The sequence below is a fragment of the Eumetopias jubatus genome, unplaced genomic scaffold, assembly GCF_037043125.1.
Source record: "Eumetopias jubatus isolate StellerSeaLion01/CBP00866 unplaced genomic scaffold, mEumJub1_p1.0 scaffold_9, whole genome shotgun sequence".
Lineage (NCBI taxonomy): Eukaryota > Metazoa > Chordata > Mammalia > Carnivora > Otariidae > Eumetopias > Eumetopias jubatus.
In genome coordinates, this window is record NW_028274815.1 from 119287804 (window position 1) to 119309257 (window position 21454).

The 21454-nt window shown below is 42.4% G+C and overlaps 1 protein-coding gene across 2 annotated transcripts in view; it reads right to left on the reverse strand.

The window, feature by feature from the left end:
* The window catches only part of TTI1 (TELO2 interacting protein 1), a 44423-nt gene that overhangs the window by 20836 nt on the left and 2133 nt on the right, over positions 1 to 21454 (reverse strand). The window contains exons 2-3 of one of the 2 annotated variants that reach the window (XM_028118763.2): positions 5195 to 7527; positions 306 to 515 (exon numbers count right to left, since the gene is read on the reverse strand). In XM_028118763.2, the coding sequence (XP_027974564.1) occupies positions 306 to 515; positions 5195 to 7496 (2512 nt within the window). In that variant the 5' untranslated portion in view covers positions 7497 to 7527. Of the gene's footprint in view, positions 1 to 305; positions 516 to 5194; positions 7592 to 21454 lie in introns of both variants that reach the window. The other variant, XM_028118761.1, reaches the window with a different exon arrangement.

The following is a 21454-nucleotide window of genomic DNA, read 5'->3' on the forward strand; positions in this document are numbered from 1 at the left end:
ATGGATACTTAGTAGCAGCTATTAAAACATTAATTATGAAAACTCTATAGCAACGTGGAGAGTTGCTGATTATATAACTAAGTGCAAAAAGGGCATAATGCATTTAAACTGTGGCTGTGACCATATATAAATCGGTCTGCAACAGAAAAGAACGGGATAAGATGGCACAAAAATATGAAGATGCTTCTGTTGAGCATGGGAGGGTTATGACTGACTTTTCTGATTTCCAAACTTTATGTAATGAGATCTCATTCTCATAATAATCTGCTTCAAAAAGAAAAAACTGGCTAAGCCAAAATAGTTACCTTCTTCATTATCAAAATCTGAGACATTTCCATCTGCCACATCCTTTTCTTTGAGGTAGTTCAGCAAAAATTGTTCAATGTCTTCTGCTGTGGTGGTATTCTCAAGTCCCTTCTCAGGAGCTGCTTGTCTTTGGTTCAAATGACTTCCCTCCTCCCCTGCATTCTGCTCTTGGGGTTGCCCGAGATCACCTGTGTCTGGGAACCACTGGGCTGAAAATAAAGTGTTATAATGATCACCACGGTCATCGACAATAGGCATTAGTACTCTAGAGGCAGAATAAGCTCTCTGCCATGGCCTGCGTAGCCCCACACAATTTGGTCCCTCCGTCTCTCCAACCTCATCTTCCATCTCCTCCCAGTTGCCGTGAACTGGGCATCTTCCCATTCCTCCAATGTGGCAGGCGTTTTCTGACCCCAGAATGTTTTGCATATGCTGTTCTTGTTGTCTGGAGTACCTTCCTCATGACATCACATCTGGCTAATTCCAATTCACCTTTCATGTCTCAGTACACATAGAACTTGCCTGGTAAAGCCATCCCTTGACTTCCCAATCCAATTGAGGTCCCTATAGGCTTTCTTATATAGTAGTATCTTCTTTCCTTTCATATCAACTCATCATGATTTATAATTACATTTATCTTGAGTGTACTGTTTAGTGTCTGAGTCTCCCACTAGACTCTGCTCCACTGATCACCACTGGAATCCAACAGGCCCAGCATGGAGTAGGTGCTCAAATATATGCTGAATGAGAAAATATGCAAGAGAATACATACAAGTGACAAAATTCTGAGTACAGGATGCACTCTTCATCAGAAGACAGACTCTATAGAGTCTCGGAATGGACACAGACCCTCACATCTGTATTTCTGGTAGAAAAGGCTGACATACTCTCTCCAAAGCTTTTCCTTCTTCAGGATGCTCCAATACTTCTGATGTGTCATCACAGAATAAGCCTTAAACATCACTGAACCAGTGGCTTTCAAACTGTGCCTTGAGGAACCCTAACGGTTCTGCAGGAATGTCTCGGGGCCACAATAGGCCCCAAGAGACAGCATGCTAAAGGGGTGGGCCCAGGGCGTCTAACTCCTCTCTAACCCAGCAGCTCTGATTTCAGCTATTTTTGTATACTGGGTTTCCCCTAGGGCTTCATTTCAAAAAAGGCTCTTAACACTTAAACAACAACAAAAAAATCCCAGAAAACCCCAGTGTGAATTTTCATCCTTTTACAGACAGCAGGAAAAATGCCTCCGATAACCTTTAGCACCTGCTAATCTCCTTTCTATCAAGGAGCACGTGCACAGAGCCGGAGCAACAGCAGATGGGAGATGCCAGGGCCAGGCCAAGGGGACCCGCAGAGAGCAAATGCTGGGTGAGAGTCTTCATTCCAGAACCTAGAGGTTCTACACGTAGGGGATCAATTATGCCATCTCCTTAATGCCCCATCCCCACACATAAGTCAGGCCCTAGTATACCCCAAGGGATTGCATTCCCAACGAGTTAACATCAGGACTTAGCATTTACAACGCTCAAAGAAGATACGTGATTTCTACATTTCTACATTTAGGCTAGTACCAGACACTAAAGTCCTTGCTTACAAATGGCTTTTATACATGAAAAGAAGCTCAGCCTCACTCTTAATGTAAATTAAACTATAATAAGTTGCTATTTTTCTCCTATCGGATAGGAAAGATTAGCAAAAAGCTCGGGAATATAGTGGAGTGAGGGTGTGGCAAAATCAGCACTCTGTTACACCGCTGATAGTAGTTTAAATTGGTGCAACCTCTTTGGAGAGCAGTTTGAAACTCTCCATCCAAAACTTAAATGTGGGGTGAGCCTGGCTGGCTCACTCAGTGGAACATGTGACTCTTGATCTGGGGGTTGTGAGTTCGAGCCCCACACTGGGTATAGAGATTACTTAAAACATACACACACACACACACACACACACACACACACAAATAAAAAACCCCCAGATTAAATGTACTGTCCTCTAAGCCAATACTCCTCCCTAGGAATTTACCCTATTGATATACTCAGACATGTTCAAAATGACCTATAAAGATACTCATCGCAGCAATTTTTTTTTTTTTTTTGTGGTGGTGGCAAAAGAATGGAAACCACCAAAATCTCCACCAAGAAAGGACCATTTAAGTAAATTGTGTGCAGCCAAACAACAGAATCCTACGCAGCCATGAAAACGAGGTGGCAGCCCTTCACGTATGGATGTAGCACAGCCTCTCAGTGCTAAGGTGCATGGCATGGACTCTTTCTTACTTTTAAAGCTACCCTATCTTGTTGCTATGGGTCATCGGCCAACTGGTAGGTGGTGCTCAGCAGTAACTGAACTGATAGTTCTTGCCCTCACTGTGGCACCTAATGCTTTTCAGCCAATGGCTGTAAAACACTGGTATTTAACACGTGCTGGGTCCTTTGAAGACTTTTTAGAGGTTCTCTGAGACCACAGTTCCATTCCCATCTTAAAAGAGTGGCCATCAGTCAAGTCAAGATCTCAGGATCGTGAGATCGAACATCTGTGGGGAGTCTGCCCTCTCCCTCTGCCCCTCCCCCTTCTCTCTCTCTCTCTCTCTCTCAAAATAAAATAAAAAATGAGAGTGGCCATCAGTTAGACAACTCAAAGACAAACAAACGGCAGCACGTAGTGCTACTCTGATTTGTGAACGACTGACCAACTCTGCTTCAGTGTGGCTCACCATTTCAAATGCAAACATATTTGGGGTGATTTCAACACTTTCAGGAAAGCCATCTCCCATCTTGCTTCTTTCTGTAGGATGCCCTCAAGTCAATGTTAATCATCCTCGTTTTCCTCTCTACAGTGGAGACCCTTCCTCTTCTGCTTCAATTAAAAAAAGTAAAGATGAAGCGCTACACAGGGTTTCTCCTTTCAAGGGGACCAAAGACATCAGCAACCCAAGACAATTCACTTTCCAAGGCCCCAACTGAGATATCTCCTGAGAGGATATATTTAATAGGCCTTTTCTCAATACAGTTTTAAAATCTCAAACTGACAACGTAGTCTAGTTCCCCAAAGCACTAAAGGTAGAAGTCTGGGCTAGCTTCAGACCATGGAAGCCATCAGCCAGGCTCAGCAGTGCTGCTGCGAGGGCAGGGGTCCAGTCCTTCTTGGTTACTGCTGACATCCCAGCAACCAGCCCAGTCCAGAGACTTCCGAGTGGTTGCAAAATAAAATCCAAACTCCCTCCCTTGGTCTACAAGACCATGCGGGGTTTATCCTCGCCGCACCTACCAGCTTTATCTCATATTACTCTCTCCACAATGGCCTCTCTCCCAGGCTCTGCACCTGTTTCTTTTGCCCGAAGGTTCTTAAAAAAACATAAAAAAGATAGGACAGCTCCACTCATACCGAGGGGCCCTTCTCAGCCTTCAGGTCTCAGCTCTGGTGTCTCAGCTCTAGTGTTGCTTCCTCAGAGAGGCCCTCCCTGACCACTCTACTTAAAGTATCCTACCCTGTTCCTCTCTTGCATCAGGTTGTCTATTTTCTTCCGAGTGCTTAGTAGACTCTAAAATGAACTTGTTTAATGATTTACTTGTCATCTCCTTTGCAGGAGCAAGAAAGTTGCATGAGTTTATTCATCTTGCTCACTGCTATATCCTGATTACTAAGCACAGTGTCTGACACATGGCAGCTCCTCTTTATTAAATAAATGAATAAAAGAACATTTAGATTGCATGTGAATGTTCATGAACGAATGAATGAACACTGGAAATGGTATCAGGTACAGGGCAGACAAGGGTCTCTGTTCCAGCCACCCTCCTTGCTGTGATAAACTTTCTTACATGATCCTGGATTTCTGGGCTGACAAAATGAGGTCAGTGACATTTTCACCTACCATGGAGACTATTGGGCTGAGATAAATACTAGAGATATGGTCTTTGGATAAAAGGGACTCAAGTATACAGCTTGTTATTTTTTCATTCAAAGACTAATTGAGAGATTCTTTTTCTTATTGTCCAAAACTTTGCCATTTTAATGGTTATTAACACCTCCAACAGACACCCAACAGGATCAAAAGGAAGGAGAGAAACTCAAACCACCTCATACAATTCAAAGATTAAAAGAAAGTTTCTAGACCTCTGTCCAGTATGGTAGTCACTAGCTACATGTGGCTATTTAAATTAAAATAAAGAATTCAGTGCCTCAGCTACACTAGCCACATCTAGCTAGTGGCTACTGTAATGGACAGAACATATATAGAGTATTTCCATCATCACAGAAAGTTCTAGTGGACAGTAATACTCTAGCTCATCTGTGGACTGAGTAATTCCTGTTATTCCTGTTGTCCATTAGCACAGATACTGCTAACCCCACGTATTGTCAGAAACAGTTTGGTATACTGAAAAGAACAAAACTGTCATAAATCCTGACTTTACTCTTTATTGCCTGTGTGACCGTGGCTAAGTCGATCTCACTGAGCCTTAGTTCTTCTTTTCTGTAAAATAAAAATGATGTTTACATTTAGTCTGCAGGGTTTATGTCCCTGACACAGAGCAGGAGCTCAATATATGGTAGAGGTTATTAAGAGTGTGTATGTGTGTGTGTATATATATGTGTGTTATTAAGAGTACATATTAGAATATATTATATATTAACATATTAACATATACATTAATAACATCTGATATATATACAATATATATATGTGTTTACATATATATATATACGTATGTGTATATGTATATGTATACATATATATAAAAAGCAGTGGAACCCTGGCATAACATGTAGGACTGGACTGACAACTATTCAAATAATGTCCTCCAAAGCATAACCACAAACAAAAAATAAGATTAGGCAAACAAGGATACTAGGCCTTCCCCGAAATTAGCATTAAAAAGGGCTCTGTATATACCTAATGCTGCCAGCAGGGCATGCAGGACACCGACAAAGGAAGTCACTCTCTTATCATAAAATTGATCCAGAGTGGCCAAGACATCCTGAACCACATCTGCCACCAAAGGAAGCAGGCTAGCGTCCGAGTTCCACAGCATGACTTCCAAGACCTTTGGGGTATGGGGGTGCAGAGACAGATGACGCAGATTTAAAGAGATCCCATTCACTAAATAGTCCGAATTTTGATTGATCAGGTGCTGCACAGAGTCGTAGCCACAAGCATGGCAAATGTCCATCATGGCGCTGGTAGCTGCCTGACTAATGAGCAGGGTTTGGTCCCCAGCCTTCTCCAGTACTGGATAGAGGGCTGACATCAAGAGCAAACGAAAGTCTTTTCCTAGTGCGTATGCAAAGCGGCCAATCCCCTCCAACTGGATGCATATTTGCCAGATGTTGCTGTTCATGGAGCAGATAGTGGGACTTGGCTTTGAGAAGGCTGGAAAAGATGTAACTTGGCAGGTGTGTGCACCACATGTGATGGCCTGGAGGCCTGACCACTTCATTGTTAGCTCCTCTTCCACTTCTTCAGATTCGATACAAGTGATCAAATACCAGTTTTCTTGGCTTGTGTATTCTTCCAGTAGAGATGTCACGATCTCCCTCATTTCCTCGGGGCTTGTCTTAATATGGTTTTCATGAAGATTCTCCACCTCCAGCCCAGCAGCCCCCACAACCAGCTCATTCAGGATCATGGCGGCTTGCTTCCGGTAAACCACAGATTCGTGGTATAGCTCCATAAAGTGATCTACGAGCAAATAGAGGTCCCCATAAAAACCGAGAAGCTGACACACCTGCTGCAAGAGCAGGAAAAGCCTCTCATCAGTGAAGAAGCGGAAATATCTCCTCTGCATTGGGCTCCACGGCAGCGGAGCTGCAGTCTCTGGAGAAGCGCTCAGGTGACCAGAATTCCAGCGCCGCTCTTCGACAACTTTGATGTCAGTCACATCTAATTCTAGCACTTGGATGAGCGCTTTGGAAAGGCGCTGAAGATGGGCCACAGAGTGGAGGACAAAGTTCACTTTGGGGCCCAAGAGTTTCAGATAACCAAGTAACAGGGAGAGAGTAGAGAATTTGCCCTGATCGTCCTGGGAGTTCATGAAGCGGGGAAGAGATGTGGCGAGGGAATGCAGGTTTTCTGACAAGATGTCAGCAAAGGCTCTGTTGCCAACCACTACTTTCTGATCTGCAAAATGTCTCAGGACTTTATTGCACTGGGCTTGGACTTCAGGACTCTCATCATTTACTAGACCCACCAAAGCCTTCAGAAGGGGTCCAGCCGATCCAACCAGGGATTGACCGCACTTCAAAAGAAGGGCCTCGACGAGTTCTATCAGTGCCAGCCTGACCTTCCAGTGTGGGTGGACTGAAACACACTCAACGATCTTTTTAAGAAGGAGAGTCAGTTTGTCACTGGTGTTTTTTACCCACTTGGCTTCCCTGTGAACCATCAGCTCTGCGACTCTATGCTCCACTGTAGGCTTTGGTTGGACCTCTGAGATCCTTTCGAGCTGCTCATCAGCCATAATGAAACTCACTGTCTCGTAAAAGATCTTTAGGGAAGACACGACAATGCTGTGCCCTTGTTTAAAGTCTCCTGTGATCACCCTGGTCAGTGCCATTGAGATTCCAGGTAAAAAAGAAGCAAACAAATCCCCCAGCTGCTTCTGCTCAAGCTCACCCAAGGACCTCGGATGGTCCTGACAGTCACACTGGAAGAGTAGAACCTGTAAACATTTTAAGGCAGCAATTTTAATTTGCTTTGATTTCTCCTGTTCTGCTAGGTCCAACAGTAAAGATACAGCAAATCCTAAACGAGGCAGGATGGAGGGCTCATAAAAAGCCAGGATGATGTCCCCATAAGCCGAGTGCATTAATGTGCTGAGGCCCCGGATCACGGCCAATTTCAGCTCCTCAGATACAGCTGCGGGTTTTTGGGAGTTGGGCGAATACAGACAGGCAGAGAGTTCCGAAAAGAGCTCCTGGAGAAGTTCTTGTTCCTTCACACATGTTGAAGAGAGGACAAACGTGAGGCATTCCACCACGCTCTGGATCAAGCGCTCTCTCTTGGGACCCGGCGTCTTCAGCGTAAATCGCAAAGGGAAGAGGATGTACTGCTGAAGCTCCTGAAGGGCGGAGTCACTCACAGCTCGTAGCCTTGCCTGCAGGTGCTCCACGGTCTCCACCGTCTGGGTCTTCGTGAGCTGAACACAGACTGGGCGTAAGGCACCGAAGGCCTCCTCAGGAGTATCGAACACTGCCATTGTGCGGTAGCCTTCTCACTGAGGAAGCATCCTGCAGGCCAGGGGAAGAGCACTTTTCAGTGAAGGTCAAGGCTCAAAGCCAATCCAAAGTGGACCTGCAGTCATTCAATCAACAGACATTTTAGTGGGGGCCTATGTGCCAGTCACTGCACAAGGTGCTAGGGGAGAAACGGAACCAAGGAGACGTGGCTGCTCTTCTGAGGGGGCCCCGGTCTAGTGAGGGAAACAGCCGGTCAGTTCCAACACAGGCTGCTAAGAATGGGGACAGGCCTGTGCTCACGGTCCTGAGTGAGCGTGGGAGACCCATGCGTCAGAAGCCTGGGAAAGCCAGGCTAGGTTTCACAGGAGGAAGATGCTTGAGCCAGACTTGAGGGAGGACTAATAGGAATCTGTGGGCTATGCTAACGAGTTTGGATCTTGACCTGTGGTAGTAATGGAGAGCCACTGAAGGTTTTGCCTTTTTCTTTTTCTTTTAAGATTTTATTTATTTTTGAGAGAGAGAGAGAGAGAGAGAGCACATGCATACGCAAGAGTGGGGGGAGGGGCAGAGGCAGAGGGAGAAGCAGACCCCCCAGTGAGCAGGGAGCCTGACTCGGGACTCAATCCCAGGACCCTGGGATCATGACCTGAGCCGAAGGCAGACGTTTAACTGACTGAGCCACCCAGGCGCCCCAGTTTTATTTTTTTCAAGTTGAGGTATAACATTTATAGAGTAAAATACACTAGTCTTAATGTACAGCTCAGTGGGTTTTTGTGACGTAGAGATCTATATAACCACCACCCAAAACAAGACAGAGAATATTTCCAGCACCCTAGAAGGCTCCCTCAAGCCACTTTACAGTTGATTCCTACTGCCTAGTGGTAACCTCTATTCTGACTTCTATCACCTGTTCCTGTCATGGAGAGGTTTTAAGTGGAAGTTATAGGATCAACTTTATGCACTGAGAAGACCCCCTGGCAACCAGTGATATGGAAGAAGAGTCAGAGCTGGGTGAGATGGAGAGCAGAACAAAACAGAAGGGAGTAGCCAGAGAAAGGGGAAAACCAGGAGCACATCACAGAACTCATGGGAGAAGAGAGAGTCCAGCAGGATGGAAAGATGGACAGCAGGCAGGCAGTGAAAGGAGATAGGTTTATAGGTGAGCGAACGAGCTGAGCAACTTAATACCAGAGAGTCTCTTTTCTCTGTGAGGAGAAATTCAAAGTCATAGGCTGACAGTGAACAAGAAGAGGGAGGGTGGAGTAAACAGAGGGCTTGAGGAGAGAAATAAAAGTCTCAAATATTCCCTTTCGGGAAGCAGAGCATGCTGGGAAGACATAAAAGTGTGGCCCAAGGGTACTGAGGACTGAGCTGAAGCTGGAGACCATAAATGCGTACAAGCATAAAATGTTGGCACTGGAGAGAGGTTAGAGATTGTCTAGGCCGGTGGGGTCTGTCAGTCTGTCTGTCTCTCCCAATCTCTCTCTCTCTTTTGGCTCAACTTACTGGGAGCTTCTGAACAGATGATGCCCCTTCCTGTCCCCAATCCAATGAACCCTCCAGAGCCCCACTGACTACAGGGGTGGCAGGCAAGTGGTGCCTGGTGAGTGTGGGCAAGATCTGCTCAGCCCAGAGAGAGAAAGACAGTCAATGCCGGATTTTCCTCCTGGGTCAGGAGAGGGCTCCAGGGCAACAATCAAGCTCTAAAACCCTGGAGAGAGTCTGGTCCACAGAGCCCCATGGTTGTCTGCAAGGAAGGGCAATACTGGTCACTGTGAGGCTTGTTGAGGGGATAGCTCTTGGTCTCTGTGACCCCCCCTCCGCAGAAGCTATGAAAGGAAGAAAGCTCAAATCTGCCCTTTCTCAAGCTACTGACGCCAGAAGGCTCGGCCAGGGATTACTGCTATCCTACTGGCACCGGCTCACACACGCATGACCCGGAGGCTGCTGTGCTGTCCCCTGCCTGAGGTACTGTAGTTGGAATAACAGAAGGGAAGGAAGATAGCCACTTAATGGGGCCGAGCAGTCTGAGGTGGTGAGTCTTAGACTAACAGAACCACTAAGGGAGACAGACGAGAATTTGAAAAATAGTAAGAGCAATAAAAAAGTTTGATCACAAGGCGAATGATATCTCTTTTAGAATTTTAAAAACATGATTTTCCACACTGAAAAAGCTCAATTGATGGGATTTTTTTTTTTTTTTAAAAGATGGTTAATTACTGAGATCCAATCAGTGGCCTGGAAGATCAAGTAGAGCTACTTTAAAACTCAGAGCAGAACTACAAAGAGATGGACCTCGTGAGACTTGGAGAAGCAACATGTAAATAGCTGGGAATTCTGGAAGGAGAGAAAGGACCAGATGGAGGAGCCAGAGCAAATAAACAACTGAAACATTTCGCTGAGCTGCAGAAAGATTTATCTGGAGACTGAAAAGACAGAAGGACACATACCTAGTCACACTCCGGTAAAATTCCTGTATGCTAAAAGAGACAGAGGAAGATTATACATGCTTTCAGGAAGAAACAAACTTAGAAGAAGACTGGCTCTGGCTCTCTCATCTGCAACAAGGGACACCAGAAGACAATGGAATAGCATCTACAGACTGCAAAGAAAGGACTGTGGCCCCCAAACCCTATATACAGGCAAGACAGTCACCAGTCAGACTGCGAGAACAAGAGCAAGAATTCAGAGAGGGCATTACCCACACACCCTCCCAAGGAAGATACTTCAGAAAGGATTCCATTCAAATGAACAACTAAAGAGAGACCTAAAATGGGCAGATGAATGAGGAAGAAAAAACGGTTAGTAAATTGTTTTTTCTTCTTTTAGTGTGGAAAACTTCTTTCAAATAAAATGTTTAAGTGGAAGCCCAGCACACAAGGTAGAATAAATCAGAGGGTCTGGTTGAAGCTGGAGTGAAGGCAATGGCCTGGGGCTCTACATCTCTCTTATTCATCTCAGGAGTTTCAAGAAGACGACCTGGGGCCCCCCTGAACTATGCTCTCAGATTGTATGACACCAACTGCAATAGAGCTAATGAAGTGGGAACACACAATCCATCCCAAACTGAACTCTGCTGGCTTGTCGGTGCCCCCTTGGTGATTTACGGCCTTCACCTGAGCTAGAAACCTTAGCCTCTCTTTCTCCCACCTCTTCTTAATGCCACCATTCTCTTAAATTTCATCAATTCTACCCCTTCAACATCTTTCAAATCTGTTGGTGATGATAACCATCTATTTATTGTCGGACTGACTGTAATTGTTTCCTCGAGGGCCCCTGGCCTCGCGTGCTTGCCCTTCTTGGATCCACATTCCACAATGACATGTAAGTAATCTTTCTAAAACAAAAATCTGATCACTCTTTGCTGCTTAAAATTCTTCAACTGCACTCCCTAGCCCACCTATTCACCATGGCACGTGGGGCCCTTGGCCATCAGGCTCCTATCTCAGCAACCTCAGCTCTCAGGGCTTCACTCCTTCCACCTGAAACTACCACGTAAAATGACAAAACTTGCAATTTCCCAAGCAGGTGGTGCTCCTTCACATTCACCTCCTTTGTCCTGTTTCACATTCACCACTGTGCACACCGCTACTATGGAACTTCGTAAGCTGCATGATTTTGTATCCGTCTGTCTTAAGTTACTTTAGACTGGGCAATCCTATACCTTGAACCTAGAAGGGCATCTGGCACATGACAAGCACTCAAAAACATCGGGCCCCTTCTGCCTTGAAGTTGGATATGGTAGGGTATTGGCAGGCTAATACTCCTGCTGACAACTAGGAAAAGGCAGATAAATTACAAAAATGATTCCCTAAAGCATAAGTAGTTGTGGAAGTAATGAGGACTAGGTGGATGAATACTCTAGCCAGGGGTGAATGTTCAGTGAGTCAACAGTCGATAACTGTTTCTTTTCTTTTTTTTAAATTTTACTATTTTATTTTATTTTATTGCCCTTGCTGCATCTGCTGACCCTCGACATGAGCTCAGGATTACAGTGTGGCACGGGCCGAGGGCTGTCACTGAGGAAAGAGAAACCACAATGCTTTTAAAATGTGGTTATGGTGGGACAAACCTGCAGTTTTTAGAGATCTCAAACTACATGGCTTCTGGGAGAAGGCTGCTGTTGGGGGACAAACGGCTGAGAAATGTCCAAACACATGAAAGAGATCAACCCCACAGATTCAAGAAGCTCAGCAAACCCAGGTTGGCAGTACAAAGACAAAAACACAGACATATCACAGTCGAACTGTTATAAACTGAAACTAAGAAGAAAAATCTTAAAAGTAACAGAGCAGTAAGACTGACAGATACTTCTCCACAGAAATGATGAAATCCAGAAGACAGTAGAAGTAGAAGGACATCTTTAAAGCGCTAACAGGAAGTAACTATCAGGCTTGCATTTTATACCCTATGAAGCCAACTTTCAAAACTGAATGTGGAATAAAGATGTTTTTGGATAAAAACTAAGTGAATTCATTGCTATCAGGTCTGCACAAAAGGAAAAAAATAAAGGGAAAAATGAACCTACATAGAAGCATGACTATTTAGGAGGCAATGAAGAACAATGGAATATACCAATATAAAATAATACTAACTGTACAAAATAGTAATTATGTCTTTTGCAGTTTAAGTATAGATATAAAACCAAAATGCAAGACAATAATGCACAAAGGTGCATGGCAGGGGATGTAAAAGGAGTTACGTGTATTAAAAGTTTAGTAGTATCAGGAGGTGGTACAATAATTTGAAATTTGTAGGGTAAGCACCAAAAGAACTGTAAAAGAACAGATACTTAGTTCAGACAGCGGTAAAAATGCGATAATATTTTTTGAATTATCCAAAAAAAGGTAAAAAATGAGGAAAAGAGAAGCAAAACCACTGGGTCATATAGAAAATAATAAAATGGTAGAAAGCTCACTGAAACAATGATTACATTAATCCAGACTTTCTCAACAGTGGCACCTTTGACATTTTGGGTTTGATAATTATTTGTTAGTGGTAGGCTGTCCTATGCATTGTAAGATACTTACCAGCATCTTTTGGCCTCTGTCCCCCAGATGCCTGTGGCATTCCCCCAGGTGCAACCAAAAATTTCTCCAGACACTGTCAAATGCCCCACGGAAGCAAAAATGGCTTTGAAAATCATTGGTATAGTCATCAAAATCCCAACAGGACTTTTGTAGAAAGTAACAAGATGACTCTAAAATTGATATGGGAATGCAAAGTGCCTCAAATAGCAAAGACAATCTTTTTTTTTTTTAAGATTTTATTTATTTGAGAGAGAGAGCACAAGTGGGGTGAGGGGCACAGGGAGAAGCAGGCTCCCCGCTGTTCAGGGAGCCTGATGTGGGGCTCGATCTTGGGACTCCGGGAACGTGACCTGAGCCAACGGCGCTTAACTGACTGAGCCATTCAGGCGCTTCAGCAAAGACAATCTTGAAGAAGAGAAATTAGGTTGGTAAGTTGTGGTAAGTGTAAGTTCTTTCACTATCTGATTTCAAGATTTACTGTACAGGTACTGATAAGTCAAGTCAGTGCATTAGTCGCATAAAGAATGACAGACTAATGGAACAGAATAGCTCCCTCATATGCAACAGATCCACATACCTCACAAAGGCAAAGCTGAAATGACCTGGTGGAAAGAATAGTCTTTTTAATAGAAGTGCTATGTCATTTGGCTATCCATAGGAAAAAATATCTATGTCTTGGTTCCATCTGACACTGGATTTAAATGTGAAATGTAAAGAAAATGTTAAGAAAACAGAGAAGAGCATCTTCATGATCTTGGGGTAGGCAAAGATTTCTTAAACAGGATACAGAAAAGGGCTAACCATAAAAAAAAAAAAAGGAGGATAAATTGGATTACATTAGAATTAAGAAATTCTGTTCCTCAAAAGACAGCATTAAGACAGGGAAAGGACAACCCATAAAGGGAGGAAAGATGTTTACTATATACCCGACAAAACACTCAGATTGATAATATAAGATTTTTCATAAATCATTAAGAAGACAACCCAGCAAAAACATGGAAAAGGACTTGAGCAGACATATCAAAAAAAAAGGATGTTCAAATGGCTAATCAACATATGAAAAAAGACACTCAACTTCAGTCAGGAAAATGCAATTTAAAACCTTAATAAAATATCATTACACACCCACCAGAAGGCCCGAGCTGAAAAAAAGAAAAAAAAAAAAAAAGACAAAGAAAATACTAGGTATTAGCAAGGAAGTGAAGCAACAAGAACTCTCATCAATGCTGGTAGGACTGTAAATTGGTACAACTACTCTGGAAAACTCTTTGGCAGGATCTATGATTCTAAAGGTAAACATACGCATGCTCTATGACCTAGTAATTCCACTTTGATAAATACCCAACAGAAATGCATACACAAATATACCAAAAGGTGTGTTCAAGAATACACTATCCACAGCTGCCCCTGAACAGAAAGCACCTGAATGCCCATCTCCAGTAGAATGGATAAATTGTGGTATATTCTCTCAATGGAGTATTATACAGATGAAGACTTACCACAATTGGAGATCTTCAAAAGAATAGATTATAGACTCAGAAATATATAAACCAGCTTTTTGTAAGGAAGAAAGTATACCAAATTGCTACTCTGACACGACTATAAAAGGCAATCATATACCTTTATGGGATGGCCATGAAATCACACTTGTGTGACAATATGTCAATTACAAAAGGAATTGTTTAGACTTAGGAATCCCAGATTCTAGCCCTATAAAATGCAACCCTGATTATACTTAAAGTGGTGCTGCAAAGTTTGATGTTTCTATAACTGATGGCACCAGGGGCATTCTGGCCCACTGGGATGAGGCACTCAGAAAGAGCGGATTCTCTGGCTGAGTAGAAAAAACCGCCCAGAGTTCAACTGCGGCAGACAGTGACTGAATAAACATAAGCCTGAATAACCAGTTCTTGATTGCTGATGGCCAACTACACCTTTCCTAGCTCAGTATACCCAGACTGTGGTCACGGAAAGCAGTCACTGGAGAGGCAAGGGAAGAGATCTGCAATCATAGTACATGGGTGAGCCCGTCCCCCCCACAGCCTCTCCCCGGCCTCCCCTTCTTTCTCTGCCTCGTCACAGGAACGGGCTAGGGACCATCCCTAGGCCTTGGTGTATAGATGGTGAAGACAAATGGGGCAATTTGCACAGGATAAGGTGCTATACCTTACAGACACTTAAAGGATAAGATGGTAGATCACAAGGCACTTACTATATCATACAATCAAGAAGTGAACAAGGGAGAAAAAAAGAAGTACAAAAGACATTTGGAAAAAGAATGAACTTCAACAGTGCAGTGTTCATGGAGGGAGGAGGATTTGTGTTGGAGTTCGGGGAATACATGTTTAGGGCTATGCAGGAAAGCTGCTCAAGGTAAAACAGCTGTTACAAGCAAAGGCCAGGAGGAAGAGAAGTCAAAGCATCTTATAAATGTAGAGACAAGATAGAGATGCCATCACAGCAAGTGAGCCACACTTCACCTAGGGCTGACATTCTCATCATTAGGCCTTTGCACTTGTTGTTCCACCGTATTTCCTCATGACTTGATCTCTCATTGCTTTTAGGGCTTTGCTCAAACATGAATTCTGAGTGAGCCTTCTCTGATCACTCCTGTTTAAAACTGTAATCCATCCTCCCTCTTCCCCACCCTAGCACTCCCTATCTCCTCTCCAGGACTGTAAAGTTTTCCTCCATAGCACTTAGCACCATCCATCAAACCAGATTATCTACCTGTTTATTTGTCTCTCTCCTCTCACTAGAATATAGGCTCTAGAAGAGTGATAATTGACAGGTTTGTTTATTGCTTCCGGCACACAGCAGGTATTCAATAAATGCCTGTTGAGTCAACAGCCATATTCTAAGGTCTGGTTCTCTCGCTGGTAGAGCTTTGATATCAGCTATGCCTGAACTGGATTCTGGGTAAAAACTGCCATCCTCTTCTTCTCTTGGGGTGCTTCCTACAGGTAGCTGACATCATCCTTTATGGGAGGATCTTGTTAGATTCATTCTTAAGGGGCAATCACAGCTCTAGATTATGGCTAGGCTACTTTTAGGTTGTTTCTAGGACAGGGACAGAATAAGAACCCAGAGGTGACTACCTGGATTTAAGTCCTCGCTCTACACCTGGCTGTGTGAGTTCCATGAATTTCAATTTCTTCAATATAACATAAACTTGGTACATAAGACTTTTCTCCAGAAGTTCTAACTCTGAATAACCAGCATATGGATAAAAAGACTGGGTTTAGATTCCAAAGACAAGAGTTCAGACATATGAATTGCCAATACACATTTTTCAAGAGAAGGAAGAGAATTAATATTTGTTGAAAAAAACTTCACTAAGTGCCAGGCATATACTAGATATTTTATGTACATAAAAATTCCTCATCCACCAGCTGAATAACACAAAGCTCAGAGAGGTGAAGTGATGCCTCGTCACACAGCAAGCGATATCAGACCTGGAATTCACCTCAAGCCCGTGGGACTCCAAAGGCTGTGTGCACACTTTCCACTATACCAGAGGCTCCCCCAGTCTGCTTATCAGAATTAAGAGGGAACAATGTAAGCACAGATTCCTGGGCCCCACAACAGAGCTAATGAATCAGAATCTATATTGGGGTGGGGGGAATGGTAGGTTCGTTTGTGAATTTTAAAAGTTTGCAAGGTCAGTCTGATAACCAGCCAGGCATGTGATTCCCACACTGTACACATTCTACACAAACTGTCTTCTGAAAAATAAGAACCAGGTGATGAAAGGAGTACTTGCTCAGGATCCATCTGGCAGTAGTATGCAGAGTGTGCTGGAGGACTACCGCCTGGGGTTAAAGTGAATGGTTTAGGGGCGCCTGGGTGGCTCAGTCGTTAAGCGTCCACCATTGGTTCAGGTCATGATCCCAGGGTCCTGGGATCGAGCCCCATATCGGGCTCCCTGCTCAGCAGGAAGCCTGCTTCTCCCTCTCCCACTCCCCCTGCTTGTGTTCTCTCTCTCTGACAAATAGATAAAATCTTAAAAAAAAAAAAATAAAGTGGCTGGTTTATTTGTGCACCTCTCCAACCGAACAGTATACTTTTCTAGTCTTACAGCTTTACTTGTGACTTTTCCCAGCATCTGGTACAGTGTCTGCCAAGCACTGTTTGTTTAATAAATGAGTAAAAGAAGCTGGATAAACATTAAACCTCCAGTATACCTGAAATTTTGTAGCTTCCTACTTGTTCTTTTTTCTACCTCAAATGTTTCCTTAGCACATACTATGTGCCATGCAGTGTGCTTAGGTCTTGACAAGGAAAGGGCGCCTGGGTGGCTCAGTTATTAAGCGTCTGCCTTCGGCTCACGTCATGATCCCAGGGTCCTGGGATCGAGCCCCGCATCGGGCTCCCTGCTCGGCGGGAAGCCTGCTTCTCCCTCTCCCGCTCCCCCTGCTTGTGTTCCCTCTCTCGCTGTGTCTCTCTCTGTCAAATAAATAAATAAAATCTTAAAAAAAAAAAAGTTAAAAACAAACAAACAAAGTTAACTGGAGGGTCTAGCCCTATAAGGAAGGAGTATACAACAGAATACTAAGGAGTATACAAAATAGAGGTGGAGGAGGGGAATCAAGGAGACGTCCCATAAATCCTTCCTGAAATTACTTTAGGCTCATTTCATTTACAGTTGTCCTCTACAGAGTATTTGTGAAACCGTGCTTTGTACTACACTAATAATACGTGCCTATAGCTTCTACTAGACAAGAAGTTTTTTGGTAGGCAGTACATTCTAGAAAAGTGGTTCTTAGCTTAGAGAAGGGTGTACATCAAGAATATACACTCCTTTCCCTCACCATTGGGGTAGTGTCAAAGGAGGCCTAGTGGACAGTTAGGACTTTTGCTCCTGTCCTATGATAATGAGGCCACCCTTAGTGTGATACCAAGTAGGGAGCTGGGACTCTCACTTCTACTGGGAAGTAATGAGGAGCCCTTCCCCTTGGGTGTCAAAGGAGGCTGAAGGAGGAGTCTGGACTTCTACCTACACTTGGTTCTCCTGCCAGAGTGGTGTCAGAGAAAGCCAGCTAAAACAGAAGGCTCAGGTAAGATCCAGAGTGTCAGAACATAATGCAAAAATGTCCAATCAAAAATCATTCATCATACCAAGAACCAGGAAGATCTCAAACTAAAAGAAAAAAGACAATCAATACATCAAACACTGAGATGGCAGAGATGTGAGAATTATCTGACAAAGTTATCAAAGCACCCATGATTAAAAGGAGCAATTATGAACTTGCTTGAGGCAAATGAAAGAATAGAAAGCCTCAGCAAAGAAACAGGAGATATGAAGAAAAAAATGGAAATTTTAGAACTGAAAAATTCGATAACAAATAAAAAGGTCAGTAGATGAGCTCAAAGGCAGAATGGAGAGGACAGAGGAAAGAATCTATGAGCTGCAAAACTGAATAACAGAAATTACCTAATCTGAACAACTGAAAGAAAATAGACTGAAAAGAGCCTCAGGGACCCATAGGACTGTAACAAAAGAGCTAAGAGTTTCAGAAGAAAAGGAAAAAAAGGGTGGGTCTGAAAAAGTACTCAAAGAAATAATGGCTGAAAATCCCCCAATCTGGCAAGAAATATAAATTTATATACTCAAGAAGCTCAGTGACCCCCAAACAGGATAAACCCAAAGAAATTTGCACCAATTATAATGATATCATAATTAAATTTCTGAAAACGAATGAAGAAAAAATCTTGAAAGCAGCTAGAGAAAAATGATACCTTGCTTATAGGGAAAAACAATTAGAATGAAAATGAATTTCTCATCAGAAGCCATGTATGCCAGAAGGAAGTGGCATAGGAACTTTCAGGTGCTGGGGGGGGGGGGGTGGGAAGAACTGTTAAGACAGAATCCTACACCCAGCAAAAATGTTCATCAGGAATGAAGTGGAAATCGAGACATTTTCAGATAAAGGAAACTTAAGAGAATTTAACACCAGCAGGCCTGCTCTAAAAATATGGCTAAAGGAAATTCTTTAAACAGAAAGGACACATTAAAAAAAGGAATACTGGAATGTCAAGGAGGAAAAAAGAACATGGTAAGTTATGTATAAATACAATAGGCTTTTCTAATTCTTTTCAGTTTTCTAAATTGTATTTGACAGTTGAAGCAAAAATTATATCACTGTCTGATTTGGATCTAAATGTATATGTAGAAAAAATATTTAAGACTATTACCTTATAAATAGGGGAGGGTAAGGAGACATAAAGGGAGGTAAGGTTGTTATACTTCATTAGTAGTGGTAAAGATAAATTATGTACAAATAATGTAATACCTAGAAGAATCATTAAAATGGTTCCAAAGAGATACATTCAGAAACACTATACATAAATAAAATGGAATTCTAAAAAATGTTCAAGTAACTTATAAGAAAGCTGGAAAAAAAAATAGAAAAACAAAAACAGAACAGATAACAAAAAATAAAATGGAAGATTAAGCTCTACATATCAATAATTATATTAAACATAGAAGGTCTAAGTATACCAATGAAAAAATAGAAATTTTCAGAGTGGATTACAAAATATGACCTAACTCGGGCACCTGGGTGGCTCAGTCAGTTAAGTGTCTGCTTTCCACTCAGGTCATGATCCCAGGGTCCTAGGATCGAGTCCCGCATCGGGCTCCTTAATCAGAGAGGAGTCTGCTTCTCCCTCTGCCTGCCGCTCCCCCTGCTTGTGCTCTCTCTCTCTCTCTCAAATAAATAAATAAAATCCTTTAAAAAAAATATGACCTAACTCTATGCTGTCTACAAGAAACTCACTTCAAATATACTGATATAGGTAGGTTAAAAGTAAAAGGACAGACAGAAGATAGTATCATGCAAACATTAATCAAACGCAAGCAAGAGTGACTATATTAACATGAGATAGATTTCAGAGCAAAGAAAATTACCAGAGATAGAAAAGGACATTTTATAACCATTAAAAGGGTAAACCCATCAAGAAGACATAGCAATACTAAATGGATTATGTCAAGACACAAATCCTAAATACAAAACAACCACAAAATGTGTGAAGCAAAAATGCATTAAAACTGAAAAGAGAAATATGGGTGATCACCACAAGTATAGGTGGTGACTTCAACATTCTTCTCTCAACAATGGGTAAAACAAGTAGAGAATCAGCAAGGACAACAGAAGGACTCAACAACACCATCAACCAACAGGATCTAATCAACATTTAAAGAACACTCCAACCCACAACAGAAGAATACCCTTTCAGATGCCCACAGAACATATACCAAGATAAATCATATCCTGGGCCATGACACAGAGAATACAGTACCTTCCCCAACCACAATGGAATCAAACTAGAAATCTCCAAACAGCTGGAAACTAAGCAATACATTTCTAAATAATCCATGGATCAAAGAGGAAATCTCAAGGAAAATTTTAAAAGATACATAGAAATGAATGAAAGTATAATACAACGTATCAAAATTTGTGGGACACAGCTACAGCCATGCTGAGAGGAAAATTTATAGTAGTTAATATGTATGTTAGAAAAGGGGAAAGGTCTCAAATCAATAATCCAAACTCCCACCTTAAGAACCTAGAAAAAGAGGAGCAAAATAAAACCAAAGCAAGCAGAAGGAAGGAAATACAGAGTAGGAATCAATGAGATTGAAAACAGAAAATAGAGAAAAATCAATGAAACAAAGCACTGGTTCTTTGAAAAGATCAATAAAATCAACAAACTTCTAGCAAGACTGATGAGGCTGAAAGACAGACAGATATCAAAGGATAATACAGGAATACCACAAATAACTTCACACACATATAGTTTACAACTTAGATGAAATGGTGAGTTCCTCAAAAACTACTACAGCTCAAGTAATACAAAAAGATTATTTGACCAGCCTTATAACTTTTAAGAACATTGAATTTGTCATTTAAAAACTCGAAAAAGAAAAAGAAAACAAATCCCCAGGCCCTGATGGTTTCACTGGGAACTTCTACCAACCATTTAAGGAATTAACACCAATTCTGCACAGTCTTCTAGAAAAAGGAAGAAATCTTTTCAATCTATTTTATGAAGCTAGCATTACCCTGATACCAAAACCCAACAAAGACAATATGTAAATTTAAAAACACCTACAGACCAATTTCCTTCATGAACATAGATGCAAAAATCCTAAACAAAATATTATAAAATATAATTTGGCAGCATGTAAAAAGAATTATACACCATGACAAAGTAGGGTTTATGCTAGGGATGGAAGGTCGACTCAATATTTGAAAATCAATCAGTGTAATTAATAGGCTAAAGAAGAAAAATCACTTGATTGTGTCATCTCATCTTTCAGACTTCTAAATGTTGAAGTGTTGAGGACTCAGTCATTGGGCCTCTCTTCTTTCCTTTTATTTACTTATTTGAGAGAGAGAGAGAATACACACGCAAACGTGCATGAGCTGAGGAGGGGCAGAGGAGGAGGGAGAAGCAGGCTCCCTGCGGAGCAGGAAGCCCGATGTGGTGGTGGGGGGACTCGATCCCAGGACTCGGGGATTTTTACGACCTCAGCCTGAGGCAGACGCTTAACTGACTGAGCCACCCAGGCACCCCAAACTCTCTTCTTTCTACACCTATTCCCCCTTATGACTCCCACATTTATATCTCTAACTCTATCAGATCTCTTCTTTGAACTCCACACCCATAAATCCAACTGCTTATGAGAGAAGCTCTACCTGGATAAGGCATTTCCACCTGGACATGTACAAATCTAAACTCTTGCTTTTACTCCCCAAGCCAGCTCTTTCTGCAATTCAGTAAATGCAAACTCCCATTTTTTATGGTTGCTTAGGCTGAAATCTAAGCAGCCACACAGACTCATCTTTGTTTTACAGATCTAATTTGTCAGCAAATCCTGTTCTACCTCTAAAAGACAGAATCCTCAGAATCCGACCCTCTCTCACCACCTCCACCCTGGTCTG